The sequence below is a fragment of the Hemiscyllium ocellatum genome, chromosome 5 (genome assembly GCF_020745735.1).
Source record: "Hemiscyllium ocellatum isolate sHemOce1 chromosome 5, sHemOce1.pat.X.cur, whole genome shotgun sequence".
Taxonomy (NCBI): Eukaryota; Metazoa; Chordata; class Chondrichthyes; order Orectolobiformes; family Hemiscylliidae; genus Hemiscyllium; species Hemiscyllium ocellatum.
In genome coordinates this window covers 48114395-48133621 of record NC_083405.1, presented here as the reverse complement: position 1 = coordinate 48133621, position 19227 = coordinate 48114395, and the positions used below count along the sequence as shown (strand labels likewise).

The 19227-nt window shown below is 41.1% G+C and overlaps 1 protein-coding gene across 3 annotated transcripts in view; it reads right to left on the bottom strand.

Annotated features, from left to right (window-relative positions):
• The window catches only part of etv1 (ETS variant transcription factor 1), a 141963-nt gene that overhangs the window by 76192 nt on the left and 46544 nt on the right, over positions 1-19227 (bottom strand). For all 3 annotated transcript variants that reach the window (XM_060824736.1, XM_060824737.1, XM_060824738.1), the window contains one exon: positions 3790-3919. In XM_060824736.1, the coding sequence (XP_060680719.1) occupies positions 3790-3919 (130 nt within the window). The remainder of the gene's footprint in view (positions 1-3789; positions 3920-19227) is intronic.

The following is a 19227-nucleotide window of genomic DNA, read 5'->3' as shown; positions in this document are numbered from 1 at the left end:
GCCCTGCCTTCTCAGCATGGAAACGGTAACTAAATCCACAAAACACACTTGTGGACCTAACCACAAAGCAGCATCTGTTGACCAATGTGTCAGTTTTCTTTAGAAACATAGTTGGAGATAAAACAAGAACTGCAAATGCTGGAATCCAAAGCAGACAGGCAGGAGGCTGGAAGAAAACAGCAAACTAGGCAGCATCAAGATGTGGAGAAGTCAACGTTTCGAGTGAAACCCTTCTTCAGGACTGGGGGTGGGTGTAGGGGGAGCTGCAAATAAAGGGGGTAGGGGGGCAGGGTGGTGAAGTGGGGAAAGGTGAAGACAGGTAGAGGGTATGACCTGGTCGGTCGATTGAAGGAGTGAATCTGGTTGGTGGCAGGGAGCAGTGAAAGGGAGGGGGAGGGGCTGTGAAGGGAGTCAGGGGATGGGAAGGAGGGTTATTTGAAATTGGAGAACTCAACCATAAGCAGAGAGCAATCAATATTGCAGTAATTTAGTGCATGCTCTGTCTGAAGTCATGTGTTGCAGCAATCTGTCCTTGAATGGATTACTGAGGCACCATCCCAGGGGAGTGGCAATGATTTCATAGTGCATGAACTTGCTTATTCTCTCAGGATGATCATTTTTGTTTTCCTACCGTTATCAGTCTGCCAGTGCTCTCTGTATTGCTTGTCAACCAGTAAGACCACTGTTGCTATGACAAATTTTTGCATTCTGATATTGGGCCTTCGAAGCTGAGAACTGCTTAAGAGCTTTCTGCGAAACCATCTGCAGCCTCCCCCAATAAAAGGTAACAGCATTGCACTAATCAGGCTGCAGCCCTTGGGTTAGCAGCGCATAGGAGGACTGGTACAGGCAATGGAAACAGTAAAGTGGTACTAAGGAAATTAAGAAAATGATTAGTTGGCTTTATATGGAATGTGGAATGCTGTCATTTATAAATTTGGCTTGAAACATTTACGTTGTGCTTGCTTTTATTTTTACTTTGTGTCCAAATGAACAGATGGGATTGCGAAATGGGGAAATTGGATTGTACAGTGTGGAAGCAGGCCATTCAGCCCATCGAGTCCCCAGTGACACTCCGAAGAGCATCCCATCTGCCTACTGTATTCCTGGCTAATCCGTCAATCCACACATCCCTATGGGTAATTTAGCATGACCAATCCACCTAACCTGTCCATCTCCGGACTGTGGGAGGAAACCGGAGCACCAGGTGGACACTCACGCAGAAAAAGGGAGAATTTCAAATTCCACGTAGACAGTCACCCAAGGGTGCAATTAAACCCTGGTCCCTGGTGCTGTGAGGCAGCAGTACTAACCACTAAGTTGTTTCACCTCTCAGAATTGACATGCAGCATCTGCAAAATGATGGAACATGCAGTCAATGGTACCCTGCATCATGTGGATATCTACGATTCTAATGAAACTACAACATGCTCTTTGTACTTATCTCTGCCAAGTGACAATGAAATATAATCAGCACTCTGAATAAAAAGCCTTAGTGACCTCTTTTCCATATTTGTGGGCAGTTGCAAATATATTTAGTTTCAGCCTAGAAGGTGTCTTATGCTGAAATGTTCATGGTCACTGTTACCTTCACAACTAGTGGTAATGTGACCTTTACCCACATTAAAGTTATTGCTATCACAGCAGCTGATGGCAGTTTTCAATGTGTATCCACTTACTTCAGTGCACACACACTGTTCCTCTCTGAGTTTTAGATAGCAGAATCATTCCCTCAATATTATGGAATACTGAGAGCCCTTCATCTCAAACCCTTCCTTACTTTTCCAACAGCTTTCCCACTCGGTGTGATCTCTTGTTTTCTGAGTCATGCTGCATTCCAAGTGGAATACCCATGTCTATAGGTAATTGCTTTGTGCAGAATCCTTGACATCAGGACAAAGTTGTGCAATACCTACCAAACCATTCTGTGTAGATATTAACAACTTTACAGAGCTCTCAAAAATAATATAACAACCAGTGCAATAATTAGCAACTAACTTGTATGCAGCTAATAATCCATTTAAACTCCGCTATTGAACGCATGTGCAAGCCTATCACCTGATATCATGATTTACCTAGTGCCAACGACCTGCTTTCTACCAATATGTTACTGGTCACCATTTGTACCAGAAGTGGTTCTGGTTGCCCTGTTATAGGAAGGATATTATTAAGCTAGAGAAGATTCGGAAGAGATTTACCAGAATGTTGCCAGGTATGGAAGGTTTGAGTTATAAAGGCTGAATAGGCTGGGACATTTTTTTCACTGGAGCATAGGAGGTTGAGAGATGGCCTTATAGAGTTTTAGAAAATCATGAGGGGTATAGATAAGTTTAATGGAAGGTGACTTTTCCTTGGGATGGGGATTTCAAGGCTAGGGGCCATATTTTTAGGGAGAGAGGAGAGGGATTTTAAAAAGACAAGGGGGCAAATTTTTACACAAAGGTTGGTATATGTGTGGAATGAACGTCCCGAGGAAGTGGTGGACGTGGGCGCAGTTACAATGTTTTTTAAAAACTCAGATAATACATGAATAGGAAATATATGGACAAGGAGGAGGCAGGTGGGACTAGTTTAGCTTGGGATAATGCTCTGTATGGACCAGTTGGACTGAAGGGTCTGTTTCTGTGCTGTATGACTTTATGACTTCCTAAGTGTGTGCATGCACATTGGATGCCATTTTGGGCCTTTCTGGAGCTTTTTGATACCAAAAACGCCTACTACCATAAATCTCTGCCATATATTTTTAAAAACTCCTTCACTCAAGTGAATGGTGTCCTTATCCTTTTCAGGAGCACTTAACTAGAATTTCACTCCTCTTGTGTGTGGTTTTCTTTTGACGATAAACTGAGAATATTTAACTCATACAAATACAATGGTGGATGTTGTCTTGCAGTTTGCATGCAATATTTCCTTGTAAGGGATTACATTGGCCTTAATGATAGATGGCAAACTAAGAAAATATCTTAATTCCAGGACAATCATTAAAACTCTGCCAAATTAATGGACATGGTAAGTCACGTACAATTCATACCTCTCTCATCTACTTTAAATCTACTTTCCTTGCTGTACTGGGCCAAGCTGAGCAGGCCAGGAAAGTATGTATTCAGCTTATGGTACAAAAGTGGCAACATAAACCTGGCTGGGTCATTTTTCACTATAGTAGGACACAACACTCTCCTATGATGCACATTATAGCAGATAGGTAATGAAGTACTGAGTTAAGAATGGAGGAAGTAGGAGCATGCAGTAAAAAAAAGTAATTGCATAATAACAAGCAGCAGTTTATATGACTAAAGGTGGAAAAGCGCAATATTCAGGGAACTATTTTACCTTTCAGGAGAATAAAACATGACTCAGTATCATAGTGGCCCAGTCGCTAGCACTGCTGCATCACAGCACCAGGGACCCAGGTTCAATTCCACCCTCAGGCAATTATCTGTTTGGAGTTTGCACATCCTCCCCTTGTCTGTGAGAGTTTCCTCTGGCGGATCCAGTTTCCTCCCACAGTCCAATGATGTGCAGGTTGGATGGATTGGCTGTGCTAAATTGTCTATTGTATCCAGGAATGTGCAAGCTAGGTGGATCAGCCATGGGAAATGCAGGATTATGAGGATAGGGTGGGGGGGGGGGGGGGGGGGGGGGGGTGAGTCTTTGGCAAATCGGTATGGACTCGATGAACCGAATGGCCTGTTTCCACAGTTCTATGAAATTCTATGCAAATCATACATTACAGCCAGAAACAATAATACATATAACAAGGATTACATGTTTGCAACTGAAATCTCTTACCTGACATTATACAGGCACTTTTCCCCATAACTAAACTTGAAAGGTTGCTCATGGCTGCAGGCAGTACTCAGCTCAGAACAGGGACTCTGTGGTTCCTTCTTGATTTTTAGAGGGAGGCCATGAAAAGCCACTAAAATGGGAGAGAAAAAAAACAGGTAGTGTTGAAAAGGAGTGTACTTTCAAATCTTAGGAAGTTTTCAAACAGATCTGCAAGAGCAGCATTTTCCTGTATGAGGCATTATCTGCACTTTGTCATTTGCTGTTTAATGAGTCTGGATCCCATTGTCTGTATTTAAAATTATGGCCTATGGTCAAACTAGAGAAAAAATATGCTAAGCTAACTGCTAAATATAGTAGCTCAAGCATTTGGGGCAGCACACCAATGAATAGCTAGAAAATCACCTGTTCATAATAAGACAATAGTTACTGGACAAAGCAAAGTAGTTCATTCTTCTCAAATTTATATTCTCATGCAAATAATGCTGCTGAATATTTCACTGCAAAATATTTAAAGTGCATTGCTTAAATAGTCATGATATTTCGATCCTTTGTGCTCAACAGATAAAGTGTGTATATTTTGAATTAATAGCAGTGCAGTTTTAACAAGTGGTCTAGCTTAGTATGCCTTTTATCCTAGACCAAAACGTCACACACACAAGTGTTTGCAGTTTATGCCATCTCACACACCCAATAATGCAATATAAAATATTGAATTTATTTCACAGAATCTGGTGTGATTTACAGTGTGCACACATTTTACTTATTAAATTGCTATTTATTATAAATTAAGTTATTCAGTCTTGACAAAGATCAGAGCCCAATGCTTTCACATTGAGAAATAAATGATATATAAATACCCACAGCACAGGAAAAGAAAATCTTCAGTTAAAGCAAAAAATACTCAATTATAAGTCAGGGAGCATTGATCTCAGTTGATACCATTACCCTTCCTAAGACAAAGTATCAAGGAGAGCATTAAATTTTATAGCATGTCACCCCCCATTTCCACCAAAAGAGTTAAAAACCTCAGCATGATGCAAGATGAGTGAAGAGAAAACAGTTATATGAGACTAGGAATAGACACATTTAAAAATATTTGAGGAGGAAATCTATTCATTTTGAAAAGCTCTCTGTTCTAATGGCTATCAATCCTTCCATTGTTCGACATCCTGGATGAACCACAGATTCATCGAGATAAATATTAGGCATTGTCTACAGACCATATCACAAGCTTTTCTCCAGTAATTCCATCTATTGTGTATGCTAGTCTCTCAGGCTGACAGCAACTTCAGTGAGCTGTTTATCCACGGAACCTCTCCATCACAGAAACCCTCTGGGCAGAACCTTATACAGGCATGAACGAGCTGGGCTATGGTGAGAAATGCAGCAGAATCACACAGAAAATCTAGCGAGGCATTTCTCAATGTTGGAGTAACTCATTGCATTGTTTGACTAAGTTCTAGGTGTTCAGGCAAGGTTTTCACTAGATAGCGTCGAGAAACTAATTATTACTTGTCAATAGCCTTGTTAACTGCACATCATACTTCCTGAGATGCAGCATCGTATCCTCCCAGCAAACTAGATGCTGAAAATTCTCAACACAGAAGTCAGAAAGGGACTTGATGACATCAGTTCAATACTGGCAATGATGAATCTCCATACTAGTCACTGTACGACACCATCGCAGAGCATGTTAAGTTGCCATCGACAGTGGCATTCAAAAATTGCCACCCCCTCAGGATCCTCATAGCACCTCTCCAAATCAATTGCAGCATCTAGGAAGTGCAGAATTATATTGCAAGATACATCTGCAACTAGCAGTGAAAGGCTACTGCAAGTACACTGGACCAGGCTGCATCTCAGGGATGTCCACTTGTTCTCTTCGTGCCTACTTGTCAGGCTTGGCGGTAGGGATATGTTTGGAGTTGGGGAGCCATCCTGTTGTAGGGTACACCAAAGACCTCAATCTAACTACTGCAGCATTTGCCGGCTGCCTGAAAAGAAAACATTCGATACATTTATTCAACCAAATGGCCATGTTGGAAAATATGTGAAGGTGGTTCTCAACGTGGTGGTGGTGGGAGTGGAGGTGGGGGGAGTAGTGCATGGGAGCTGTCAGTAAGGGGCTCTCTTTGCCTTTAGTCATGAGTACAATCTATATACTGTCCTGGCCCTAGGTCATGATTAAGGGATAATCAGAGAATACATCCAACTACAGTCAGGAGTAAGCAATGCTCACTGCTGTAGGACTACCACAAGCAGTCAGGAGAACTGTGTCAATCAGGACGGGGTACAAGGATACAGATCAAAAGTCTGGTTAATCATGTCCAGGGGCTGTTCATGGAAGTCGATCAGAGGTCTGGGCAAACATATTCCTGGAGGTCAGAGTACTCATCGCGGGGTTAGGGCACAAAGATGTTCTGTACAAGTAAAGAGTAGGCTTATTGCTAAAAGGGTATGGAGCAGTCAAGACAGTAAGAAGGGAAACAGAGACTTGTGTTGAGGTACGGACAATGACAATGATGTTGGGAGGGAGCATGGTGTAACAGTGTAGGTAGAACATCAAAGGGCATGGAAGGCTACTGGAAGGTTGGGGGATTATTAGCAGTCACCAACACTGTGTCCTACACAAGGGAAGTGTGCAGGGTCTCCATGAACATTTGGAAGCTTTGGAGCTCAGGAAACAAGGAGGAAAGTTGGAGACAAAGTTTGAATAATGGGAGATATGTGGAAATGGACTGTTGGAACAGTACAAAGTAAAAGAGAACACAAAGGTTCTAGGAAGGTGCCTGGCAACCAGGCAGAGCCCAGTCCTGATGGTATTTACCATGAGCTGTGTTCTACACCATTCTTTTCTGAGTTAGACGTAACTACAACTAGAAACAGCTGGGACAATGCCCAGTGTGGACAGAGTTAGTGTCCATTAAATGAGTGGAAGCATAGGATCTATGTCTGCTGTACATTGGGGTATTAAAGCATGCACTTGCAAAACCGCAGTTACATTTCATTTGCAATCATCTCATTGGCCATTTGCATTGCGTGCAGAGTGATCACGCTCAAGATTCAAATGCTGTTCAACGTGCCTTACGTCATTGTGGTCAACAAAAAAAATTCAGACAAATGGAAAAGTTACTCCCCCATCAACAGCATCTGTTTCTTAGAAATCAAACAACTGTACAGATCTGCAGAGAGGGCAATAATCTTTAAGAAAACAGAGATAATTTCATTTGATTGGAATGTAAGCTGTTTCAACAAAAGATAAATTTCTAAGATTCTTCAACTCAAACTAAAAACAAAAACTAGAGCCACTTTTGAATTAGAACTTAAGGCCAGACAGGAGCTCTGCATGATCTGTTCTTTGCAATTAATGAACAAATAACAAAATCTTTCAGAACCCAGCTACACAGACTTTGTCATTAAGAAAGTAATAGCATTTAATCAACATTGACATAAGTCAAAGACACAGAACTTAAAGATATAATTCAATAGTTTTAATCAATCATGGATAGCAGAAACCTCTTTTTGGAATGGACTTCCAATGATATCTTGACTGAATTACAACTGCTCAAACAATGCAATCAGTTCCATTTTACATTCAGTTGTATTCAAATCAAGCAATATAGATGTTCATGAGAAAAGAGCTGTGAAAATCTTGCTTGCCTTCACCAAGGAGGGGCTTCAGAGGACTAACATATCTGATTTTTCTATGGACAATAAGTAACATTCAGAAACAGTCTGGACAGTTTGCAAAGACATGCTCAATGTACAAATTAAATTAGATTAGATTAGATTACCTACAGTGTGGAAATATGCCCTTTGGCCCAACAAGTCCACACTGACCCTCCGAAGAGTAACCCACCCAGACCCACTTCCCTCTGACTAATGCACCTAACACTATGGGCAATTCAGCATGGTCAATTCATCTGGTGTGCACATCTTTGGTCTGTGGGAGGAAACCGAAGCACCTGGAGGAAACCCACGCAGACACGGGGAGAATGTGCAAACTCCACACAGACAGTTGCCCGAGGCTGGAATCAAACCCGAGTCCCTGGTGCAGTGAGGCAGCAGTGCTAACCACTGAGCCACCGTGCCGCCTGATTCAGGATTAACAGATTCCAACTCGTATGAAACAGACAACAACTCAAGAGTCTACTGGATAGTCTGACAAAAGAGCCATCGTAAAATGCATGAGTATGACTTTCTCAAAGAAACCACTGTCTGAAAGGATCGCTGAGTTAGTCATCACCTCTACACCAATTAAAGACTTCAGTAAGGATCTTTTGGCAAGAATAAAGGTCATACCAATGGCAGATTACGAGAGGATGAACCAAATGAGAAGCATAGTGACAAGCCAATAATATTGCAATGATCAGCAAGTGGATCAAACCAATGTAATTTGTAGCCAATTCGATTTGACACACCTACTCAAAAGCCATCCAACTTTTCTTGTTAAATATATAGCATGTGACATCAAGGCAGCCTACACCCTGGAGGACTCAACATTGAGTTCTCCAATTTCAAATAATCTTGCCACCCATCCCCTGACTCCCTTTCCAGCCCCACCTCCTCCTTTCCATTCCACATATCAACCCTTCCTTCCAACTACCAACCGGATTCATCCCTCCATCGACCAACCAAGTTGTAGCCACTACCTTTCTTCTCCTATCACTACCTCATCACTCTACCCCGCACCCCACCTAAAACCCTCCTCTCCCCTCCCATTCTTTATCTGTAGCTCCCCCTATCCCACCTCCATTCCTGAAGAAGGGTTAGACCCGAAACGTTGACTTCTCCACCTCCTAATGCTGCCTGGCTTGCTGTGCTCTTCCAGCCTCTGCTTGATAGGATAAGCCAATCAGGAATTTTTACATCCATTAATTAACGTCCGAAAAAGGCAGGAGAACACATTCTGTAATCTCAAATCACCATGGTAGCTAGTGCCAAAACCTTATCACTCTATATTCAGAAAGACATGTCCTCAGCAAGCAGCATTCCACAGTACAACCGACAAGAGACTATCTCACAGCTTATAACTGATCACCAATTTTGTAGATTGGCAAAATCACACTGCAGTGTCGCTATGCAAGCTTATTTTGGCTTCCAAAATCTCTCTACCTGATACATACCAATGAGCTAGCAGTGGCAGGACTTACCAGTATGTACAGAGCCCAATACATAGTCACTATTCATGAGATTCAAACCACACCTACTGTACTGATCAGACCACACATGACACAAATGAATCAATGATCCCCCAGGATTCAACAGCATATGAATGCACTTGAGGTACAGCAAATTTATCAACCTCAGCAGCAAAGTGAGCCACTGCATCCACATGATGTTCCATCCTTTGGACAAAATCAGCAACAGACCTAATTCCAGTGCTTCCATTTCTGTTTTGATTTACTGACGCAAAGTGCAATTTTCAGTTTATTGGTATCATGGAATGGTTCATGTCTGACAATGGGCCACAATGTATTGGCAAACTGTTTAAAGATGTGGACTATGACAGGAGTGACCCACAGCACGTTGTCACTCCAGAATGCACTGAAAAGGTCTATTAGAACGTAACTCAATAATCATTAAGTGTCAAGGATCAAGGAATATGTTCACACTGCAGTGTTGCAAATTCGTGCAACACCAATTCAGAAGGGATTCTCACCCTAGCATAATTTATCAGTAGTGTGAGCACCCTTCACCAGCAACCAACTGGAAATCCATTGTGGGACACAGGACATTGTTCTCCACAGGCAAAGGGAAAATGAAAGGGAGAACACTCTAAAAACTGCAAACTTGGCATAGGATGTGCATCATAAATCCAAATCCAAATATCAGCAAATGTTTTGCAAATATAAAACCAGCCCAGATCAAATTCTTGCTGATCACAGTCCTACATTGCGAAGAAAGAGAAGATCAATGTACAGCACACCAATCATGCACAAAGACAGTGTGGAAAAACACACTGATGGTATTTGTGTGATGATGCTGAATAAAGCAGCCAGTAGCAAAACAAAAATTTGCTGAATAAATGCAACAAAAAACAATGAGTATCTCTCCAGATGAGTTTGCAATTGCCAATTCAGAATAGTTTAAAGTCTGAAATTCTAGTCTTATAAACTCAGTTTTATCTGATTAGATAATTATCAAATTGATAACACATGTCTAGGTACAGTCATTAATGTCTGAAATAAGTTTGCATCTTTAGAAAAAGGGGAACATTGTGTCACGTCTCACAGTCAGTATGTCAGTATACCTTGAAGCTACAGGCACATGACATTGTCACTTCTGATTAGTTTATGATGTGAGGGTATAAAATCTCATACTCCATCTTATCTCAGAACATTGGAAGTATGCAACCCCTTGTTGTAACGTAACAGCTCAATGTTAGTCCAGTGTGTGTGTGTGTGTGTGTGTGTGTGTGTGTGTGTGTGTGTGTGTGTGTGTGTGTGTGTGTGTGTGTGTGTGTGTGTGTGTGTGTATAATGTGTTTAATAAAGAATTGCAATATATCAATCATGCACAACGACAATGTGGAAAAACACAATGATGGTATTTGTGTGATGATGTTGAATGAGGCAGCCAGTAGCAAAACAAAAATTTGTTGAATAAATGCAACAAAAAATAATGCGTATCTCTCTCCAGGTACAATGATTCTCTGATACAATGATGTCCACACCAAGTTCTTTATGTTACAGAAGGTAACATCCGGGATAAACCTTTTCTGGGAGGTGAACTCACTGCAAGTAACTTCATCCACCTTCAGCCCTGACCTCAGGGATATCACCCACCTTTGCCTCTCCCTTGGCTCACCCATCTTTACTATTCCTTTGGCAGTAGTAAAATATACTTCGGAAATTTTAATTTGCCATTTTTACCTTCAGAGTCAATTACTTCAAATTCTCTTATTGGTCCTCTTATCATCAACAAGCTGTGAACTTCAGCTCATCAGAAACTCTACTGTCACCATGCTATCCCTCACCATCACCCTTTACTCACTGTTCTATATTGGTCCCCAATCCAACATTTAATTTCAAATTCTAATCTTTAGTTTAAATCCCTTCATGCTTCATCATGCCTTTCTCTGAAACCTATTTTAACCCTGCAACAACATTCCCCCTCCCATATTTTCTATTTCTTAGATATCTTGAGCATCCCTTCAACCCTTCAACAACCATACCTTTATTCAGCTCCATATGTTGGAATTCTCTCCCTAGGCCAGTTAAGCTCTCTGCTTCCTATCTCCCTCCCATCCTTTAAAATTCACCTTATAATTCAGAGCTTGAGCAAGCTCTTGGTCACTCCTTCGGCACCCTTTCTGTTTCCTCTTCAAGCTCAGCTGAACATTTTGGGTCAACTTTAAACATGAAACACTACATAATTGTATTTTGTTGTCACATTCGTTACTCACATGTATATCAGTATATTCAGTTAGAAAAGTCAATAATTCCCCAGACTAGAACTCAGTGGTGCATTTTAATAACACCAATTAGCAATGAAAGCATCAGTATGACCTGGGGCTGTTGTGACTGTATGACAGGTAGATAAATATTCTAAGTGGTGGCAGTCATCCCTAATGACACAAAAGCTACCAGATAGCGCACATGAAAATTCAAAAGCAAACATGTTTGATGCACCGTCCTTCAGAGATTAAAATAACTTCGAAGGCATAGTACAGGCAGGCCTATCTAACAGGCACAAGGACACATGAGTACGGCACATTAATTTATGCAACTTACTTTACCTTCCCACATGTACTCAATGCATGTAAGAGGCTGTTAAGCACTAAATTACTCCTGATCAAATCACAATCATCTGGAGTCATGATCAACACTAATTAAATTACATTCGCTGAATGCTGCTAGACTACAACTGTCTGCACTGCTTTGTAGGCTTTATTCTAGCCATTTCTCATGGGAGCCACACTATTGCTTAGCTGCTGTTTACAAAATGTCAGTACATGTGTCAAATTGGAGCCTCAGAATATTGTTTCTCACCCTTTCACATAAATCCCTTCCAATGTACTGCTCAGATTGAGTTTCAGCAGCACTGACCAGCAATTATATATGGCCCTTACTGTAAGAAAACATCCCCAAGATTTTCTCAGGACCAGACTTCCCATTGTGTGTATCATGAACAACATGGTTATTTGCAAACACTGAAATGATCGAGTTAAACAAGTGCAACAGCATTTGTTTCAAATATGAGGCAATTTGTAATTTTGTCTGTTCTTCAGTGCTTTGTTAAAAAATTGTGAAGGGGTGATATTGTATTTATTGTTCGTCCCTAGTTGCACTGAAGAAACTGGTAGTGAACTGCCTTCTTGAACTGCTACTCTCCTTGAGGTGCAGCTAGTGCTATTTATGAGAGAGTGCCAGAATTTTGACCAGTGACAGTGAAAGAGTCAGGAGGAGAGCGACTCACAGCAGAATTCTTAGCCTCTTTCCTGGCCTTGTATGCATCTAACTCTCTTCAGTGAACATTTATAACATTTTTAACATCACAAACCATCTAAAACTGTTCACCGAGGCATTAGAAAGCAAAATATGGAACAAGTCACATATTACATCACATGATCAAAGGAGATAGGTTGCAAGGAGAGTCTTAAATGAAGAAAATTAATTAAATGCAGCGAAATGTTTGCAGAAATTTTCAGGATTTAGGTCTGAGGGACCTGAAGGTGCAGCAATTAAGAGCTGAGAGATCAAGAGACTATAAAATCAAATTTTCTCAATCACAGTGATCCCTGTTCTGCTTTCCCACATTATTTGGTTAAATTTTTTATTATGATTGGAGAGGCATTTTCTCACTCACTCCTGGTCAGAATTCAAGTTTGTCATCCAGTAAGAGGTAAGTCTCCCATTTCGAACCATTAATTCATTGTTCTATCAATTAACCTTTCGACTGGCTTTAATTAGTAAAGCTCTCCTCCTATGAGTTGGAGTAGGTAATGTAGCCTCTTTGGCCGTTCAGTAAGACTGTGGTCAATCTTTGACCTCAACTCCACCTTTCTGGATTACCCGATATCCCTTGTTCCTCTTCCTATCCAAAAGCCAGTCAATCTTTGCCTTGTATATACTGAACAACTGAACAACCACAGCCCTCTGGAGTGGAAATTCAAAAGATTCTCAATGATTTAAGTGAAGAAATATATTCTCATTTCAGTCCAAAATAACAAGTCCCTCATTCTGATACAGCAACCTTTAGTTCTGGATTCAACTAGCAAGAACATCCTACTCATAATCTACCCTGTCAAGTCCCTTAAGCATTTCATATGTTTCAGTGAGATCATCTCTCATTCTTCAAAGCCGTAGGGAAAACAGGCCTGTTAATCTTGTTTCACATGACAAACTCTTCAGCTGAGAAGCAGATTTGTGAACCTTCATAACACTCTGTCCAAGGAAAATATGCCCTTCCTTAGGGAAGGAGAACAAAGTGATCAGATTTGTCTCATCAAAGCACGATATAATATGTATTTTCTTAATTGCTTGTTGTACTGTCTGTTAGCTTTCTATGATTCATTCACAAGGAAAGCTGAATCCCTCTGAATGCCAACACTTCCCCATCTTCCAACATTTAAAATTTCTTGCCTTTCCTACCAAAGTCGATAACTTCATATTTTTCCACATTATATACTTTCTTTATAGGTACACATTTGATTGCACTGAACACATCGATATCCATTTGCAACTTCTTCGCATCCTCTGCAGCTTGCTTTATCACCTAACTTTGCATCAACAAACCTGGATAAGTTTCACTGTATCTCCTTATCTAAATAGACTGGTAATACCTGATTGTCAAGCACCAATCCTTGTCAGGCCACATTTGTTAAAACCATCCTAAAAATGATCCTTTTATTTCTTGTCTATGTTTTTGTTCTTGTTAGCCCATTCTATTCCCACATTCCCATGAACCTGATGTGAAAGGAGGCAAGAGAGGAGGGGGAGTGACATTTTTGATAAGGGATAGCATTTCTGCTGTACTTAAGGAAGATATTCCTGGGAATACATCCAGGGAAGTTATTTGGGTGGAACTGAGAAATAAGAAAGGGATGATCACCTTATTGGGATTGTATTATAGACCCCCTAATAGTCAGAGGGAAATTGAGAAACAAATCTGAAAGGAGATTTCAGTTGTCTGTAAGACTAATAGAGTAGTTATGGTCGGGGATTTTAATTTCCAAACATAGACTGGACTTCCATAGTGTTAAGTGTTTAGATGGAGTGGAATTTGTTAAGTGTGCACAAGAACATTTTTTGATTCAGGATGTGGATGTACCGATCAGAGAAGGTGCAAAACTTGACCGACTCTTCGGAAATAAGACAGGGCAGGTGACTGAGGTGTCAGTGGGGGAGCACTTTGGGGCCAGTGACCATAATTCTATTAGTTTTGAAATAGTCATAGAAAAGGATAGACCAGATCTAAAAGTTAAAGTTCTAAATTTTGATGGTATTCAGCAAGAACTTTCAAAAGTTGATTGGGGCAGATGTTTGCAGGTAAAGGGATGGCTGGAAAATGGTAAAACTTCAAAAATTATATAATGAGAGTCCAGAGACTGTTAAGGTGAAAGGAAAGGCTGGTAGGTGATTTCCAGCATCTGCAGTGCTCACTTTCTCCATTGAGGCATATGAGCCAGGTGGGAGAAAGTGAGGACTGCAGATGCTGGGGATCAGAGCTTAAAAATGTGTTGCTGGAAAAGCGCAGCAGGTCAGGCAGTATCAAAAGAGAAGGAGAATCGATGTTTCGGGCATAAGCCCTTCTTCAGGAATGAGGAAGGTGTGCCAAGCGGCCTGAGATAAAAGGTAGGGAGGAGGGACTTGGGGGAGGAGTGTTGGGAATGCGATAGGTGGAAGGAGGTTGAGGTGAGGGTGATAGGTAAGATTAGGTTAAGATAGCTAGTCAGCATGGACGAGTTGGAATAAAGGGGCTATTTCTGTGCTGTATATCTCTATGACTCTATCAACTTTCTGCTGGAATATGACCTTAATGTTAGCCAAGATACGTGCAAGAATTTGTATTAATCAAAGAATATTATGAATATCATCAATAGTATAGATTCTTCATCAAGCTTCATGTTTCAGTAGCCATTTCTAGAATCAAATTTGTTGAAATCCTTTGCCCTTCTCAATGAAGGTGTAATTTATTTTGATTTTGGACTAGAGCAATTTTGCTTTTTAGTGTTCCATTAAAATTTTCAGAAACCAAGCAAATTTTGTATGGTTTCTCTCACAGCACAATGAAATTTATCTACCATGTAGGCTCTGCAATGTCCCTATTTTCTTCCATCTTTTGGAGCTGTCTTGTACACCTACTTTTCAGTTCCATTGATACTTTATATGAGAGATGAATCATTAGTTTCACCATTGGGTCACCATTGTGTCCAAGCTAAAAGCCTCCAAAGCATTCAACTATCTCATCAAGACACTCTCAGTACATTTGCACCAGGTTTTCCTTGCTCCTGTTTGGAAGGTGCTTGTTAATGATTGTACTAATGGTCCAACCCTCAGTGTTGCCTCCTTCATCTCCTGGCTTAACTAAATAAGCTGCAGCTGTTCCCAACTGTTCAAACTCAAGATAGTCGGATCTTCTGTTTCAAATGATATTGTACATCCACTTAACGTTGTTTCCTTTGAGCATCCCTCTGTTTTGGATTGTTCCTAGTTACCAAATCTCATTTCCTTGGATAACCATTTTCTTTTAAATTTCAAAATATATTTGGTTCTGTCTGAGTGTTATGATATTATTGTGTGCTTCAGCACCTAGCTTCAGATTTGGAGATGAGGCTTATTTCACACTCTCTGCCTGATAAGAATTATAGTGTGACTTTCTTTTCTCTGAGAATAGTCCATTCAGCCACTTAATGCAGTTCAGTGATAGCTATAACTATTTTTATGTTCTCAAACTTTATCATCGTTTTCTAGGTTATGGGAATCTTGGTTCCTTTCTCTTTTCATTTGTTCTGCTTCTGACAACTCCTTGAGCATCTTCATATTGCTGACCTTCTCATAGTAATGCAAGTGTGGCATATTTCCTTCCGTATATGAACTATCCCTATCTCTTGCACATCTTCCCACCTGTCTGCGTTGCATTCTTTTGTTGCTATTTAACTGTATCACCCCTGATGCCTTTTCCTTTCCCTAACTGAAAGCCAACACTTTGGTAGTCAGTATCTTCCATCTGTCTACACGTGGTTTCACATCTTCCACTAGCGTCAACCATCTTTGTTATTGTGGGTTTGATTGTGGAAAACCAAATGAACTGATCAAGTAGTCTTTCATCTGTCTCCTTAAATTTGCCAGTGGCTTTTTCTGATATTGCAAATCCTAACCTGATTCCTGCCTCGGGCTCTGAATTTCATATTAGCGGATCAAATGATTTAAGTTTAGCAGGAGATCTATTTTGCATTTTCAAAAGTGTTGTCTGCAATTTTGCTGTTAACTTCACTCAGTTCCTAATGATTAAGCAAATCTAACCCTTTCTGTCCATCACCAAATGGATGTAAATTGCACTTTGACTTTTAGAAAACTGCTAAACATTTGTCTGGTCTTGTTCTAACTTATAAAATATATCTATGCCATCATCAGCACCACCACCGACAACCGACACATCCCCATTACCCCCACCATCTGCTCCCCAATCCATCGTGGGATGGAGCTGTTAGGTGATAACTTTTTTTTTGCCAGATTCATTCAGTGTCTTCCCTCTTTCTGGCACCAGTTTGAACTGATCTCATCACATTGAGTAATGTTTGAGCCTTCACTCACCAGCATCTGCTGCCACCATGTTAGATCTTCTCATTCCCATATGTTAAAAAGAATCACGCTGCAGATACAAAGTGCTGAAGTTTCACGAAGTGTAATCCTTGCAGTTCTCTATGTAGCTGATGAACATTTGCAGAGAAACCAGGAACAGAGGTAGGCTATTCGGCCCTTCAAGACTTCAATTTTGCCCTTTACATTGTACTCACATTCGGAGTGATAATATCTCAGTAAAGCATGGCACCTCAGATATACATTCTCGTAAGTAGTGCTTATCTCTTTGTAAATAATGTGTGAAAATGACCATCCAAGCTCTTCTGTTTTGCTTTCTATTTGTAATTGGACAACAAATCAAATGTTTGTTTTCCTTTTGTAAACTTGCTAAAATTCAAAATACAACTTCACAATGAATGTCAGCCCATGGAAATAAGTAAAATATTAATGACTGGTGAGGGTAAAGGGGCTCTGTCTGTTGTTATTCAATTGGCTATTTGGGCATCACACATAGCAACTTGTTCTTTCATCACAGTGTGAGCTTGATTTGTCTTTCCCATCACCACTCAAAATATATGGCTGCTTTTGGCATATTTGGTCCCAGAGGTCCCGAAATCACTTAAGAAAAACCGCTCGTGGAGTTGGCCAATCAGACAAAAGTTGCCCCTGTGACCAGAATGGTAAGAAAGGGTGAAGAGCTGCTCATCCAGTTGGAGGTCGGCTCTTTTCCATGCTCGCTGTGGGCCTACTAATGACAAATGTGGGAGAAAAGCAACCCCAATGGATAGCAGTGAGCAGATTAAGCTACTTATCACAGTCTGAGTGTTGCTGGGGGAGCCTTTAGACAAGGCCAGGTGCAGAGGCTGCCAAGTATGTTATGGGAACAGTCTTTTTGCCAAGGAAACATTGGAGTAGGCTTATGCTGAGGATGTTATTGAGGCTCCTATTAGCCAACTGTGAAAGTTCCAACATCTGAGGCTGAGGTACGGCCATCTGCTGGTGGAGAGCAGGCATTGGAAGTGTGTGGCAGAAGTGGTTGCAAGATGCAATGAGAGAGAGAAAGTGACTACATGTGGTGTAAGGGAATGAAGGAGACTTCCAGAGGACTGTGGAAGTACAAAGTCTAGGTTAGAGTGGTGCTGAAAAAGCACAGCAGGTCAGGCAGCACTCCATTCCTGATGAAGGGCTTTTGCCTGAAACATCGATTTTCCTGCTCCTCCGATGCTGCCTGACCTGCTGTGCTTTTCCAGCATCACTCTAACCTAGACTCTGGTTTCCAGCATCTGCAGTCCTGTGGAGATACAAAGGAACTTACAATGGAGGGGAAGCAGTGGATACAGTTCTAAACCTGTCAATTAATACTCAGCGAAATGGGATCGCAGAAATTTTTAAATCACTGAGGTAATGAATTTCTTGCACATAAATATGGACTCTCTAGTATAAGGCTAAATAAGTTCAGGAGTTAATAGACTTGGGGAGGAAATGTAGTGGGTCCTACTAATGAACAATCGTAGTAATTGTTAAACTGAAATCTAAGATTGAGATCAGAGATACAATAACGATGGTGATAACTGTCTGATTAAAATGTTCCACCTTTTACATACATGATGAAACACGATAGCTGTGACCCCACCAGTATGCGGAAGGTGTATTTAGGATGATGGCCACTGGCTGGTCAGCATTTTTATTGCCTGTACCTAGTTACCCTTGAGATGGTGGTAGCGAGCTGCCTTCTTGAGCCGCAGCAGTCCATGTTCTGCAGGTAGACACACCCCTTAGAGAAGGAGTTCCAGGATTTTGATCCAGCAACACTGAAGGAACCGCAATATATTTCAAAGTCAGGATGGCGAGTGGCTTGGAGGGGTATATGGAGGTAGTTATGTTCCATGTATCCGCTGCCCTTTTCCTTCTGGGTGGAGCATTCATGGGCTTGGAACGTTGATGAATTTCCACATCCACTGTCTTGTGGATAATACACACTGCTGCTGTTGCTGAGTGTTGTTGGTGAAGGGAGTGGATGTGATGCCAACCAAGCGGGCTGCTTTGGCCTGGATGGTGTCAAGCTCCTTGAGTGTTTTGGAGCTACACCTATCCAGGCAAGTGAGGAGTATTCTATCAGACTCCTGACTTGTGCCTTGTAATAGTTCACAGGCTTTGTTGAGTCAGGAGGTGAGTTACTCAACACAGTATTCCTAGCCTCTGACCTGCTTTTGTAGCTATTGTATTTATCTGGTGAGTCCATTTGAGTTTTCAATGAAGGGGAACTCCAGAGATATTGATAGTATTAGATTCATTGAACATCAATGGGCAGTGGTTTGATTCTGTCTTGTTGGAGATGGCAAATGCCTGGAATGTCACTTGCCACGTGTCAACTCAAGCCTGGATATTATCCAGATTTTTTTGCATTTGAACATGGACTGCTTCAGTATCTGAGGAGTTGTGAATGGTGCCATCACTGGACAACCATTGGTGAACATCCACTTCTGATCTCACGATGGAGGGCGCGTCATTGATGAAGCATCTGAAAATGGTTGTGCTGAGGACGCTACCCTGACGAACTCCTGCAGAGATGTCCTGGAATAGAGATGACTGACTTCCATCAACCACAACCATCTTCCAATGTGCTAGGTCTAACTGCAATCAGCAGAGAGTTTGCTCTTTGATTCCCACTGATTTCAGTTTTTGAGAAC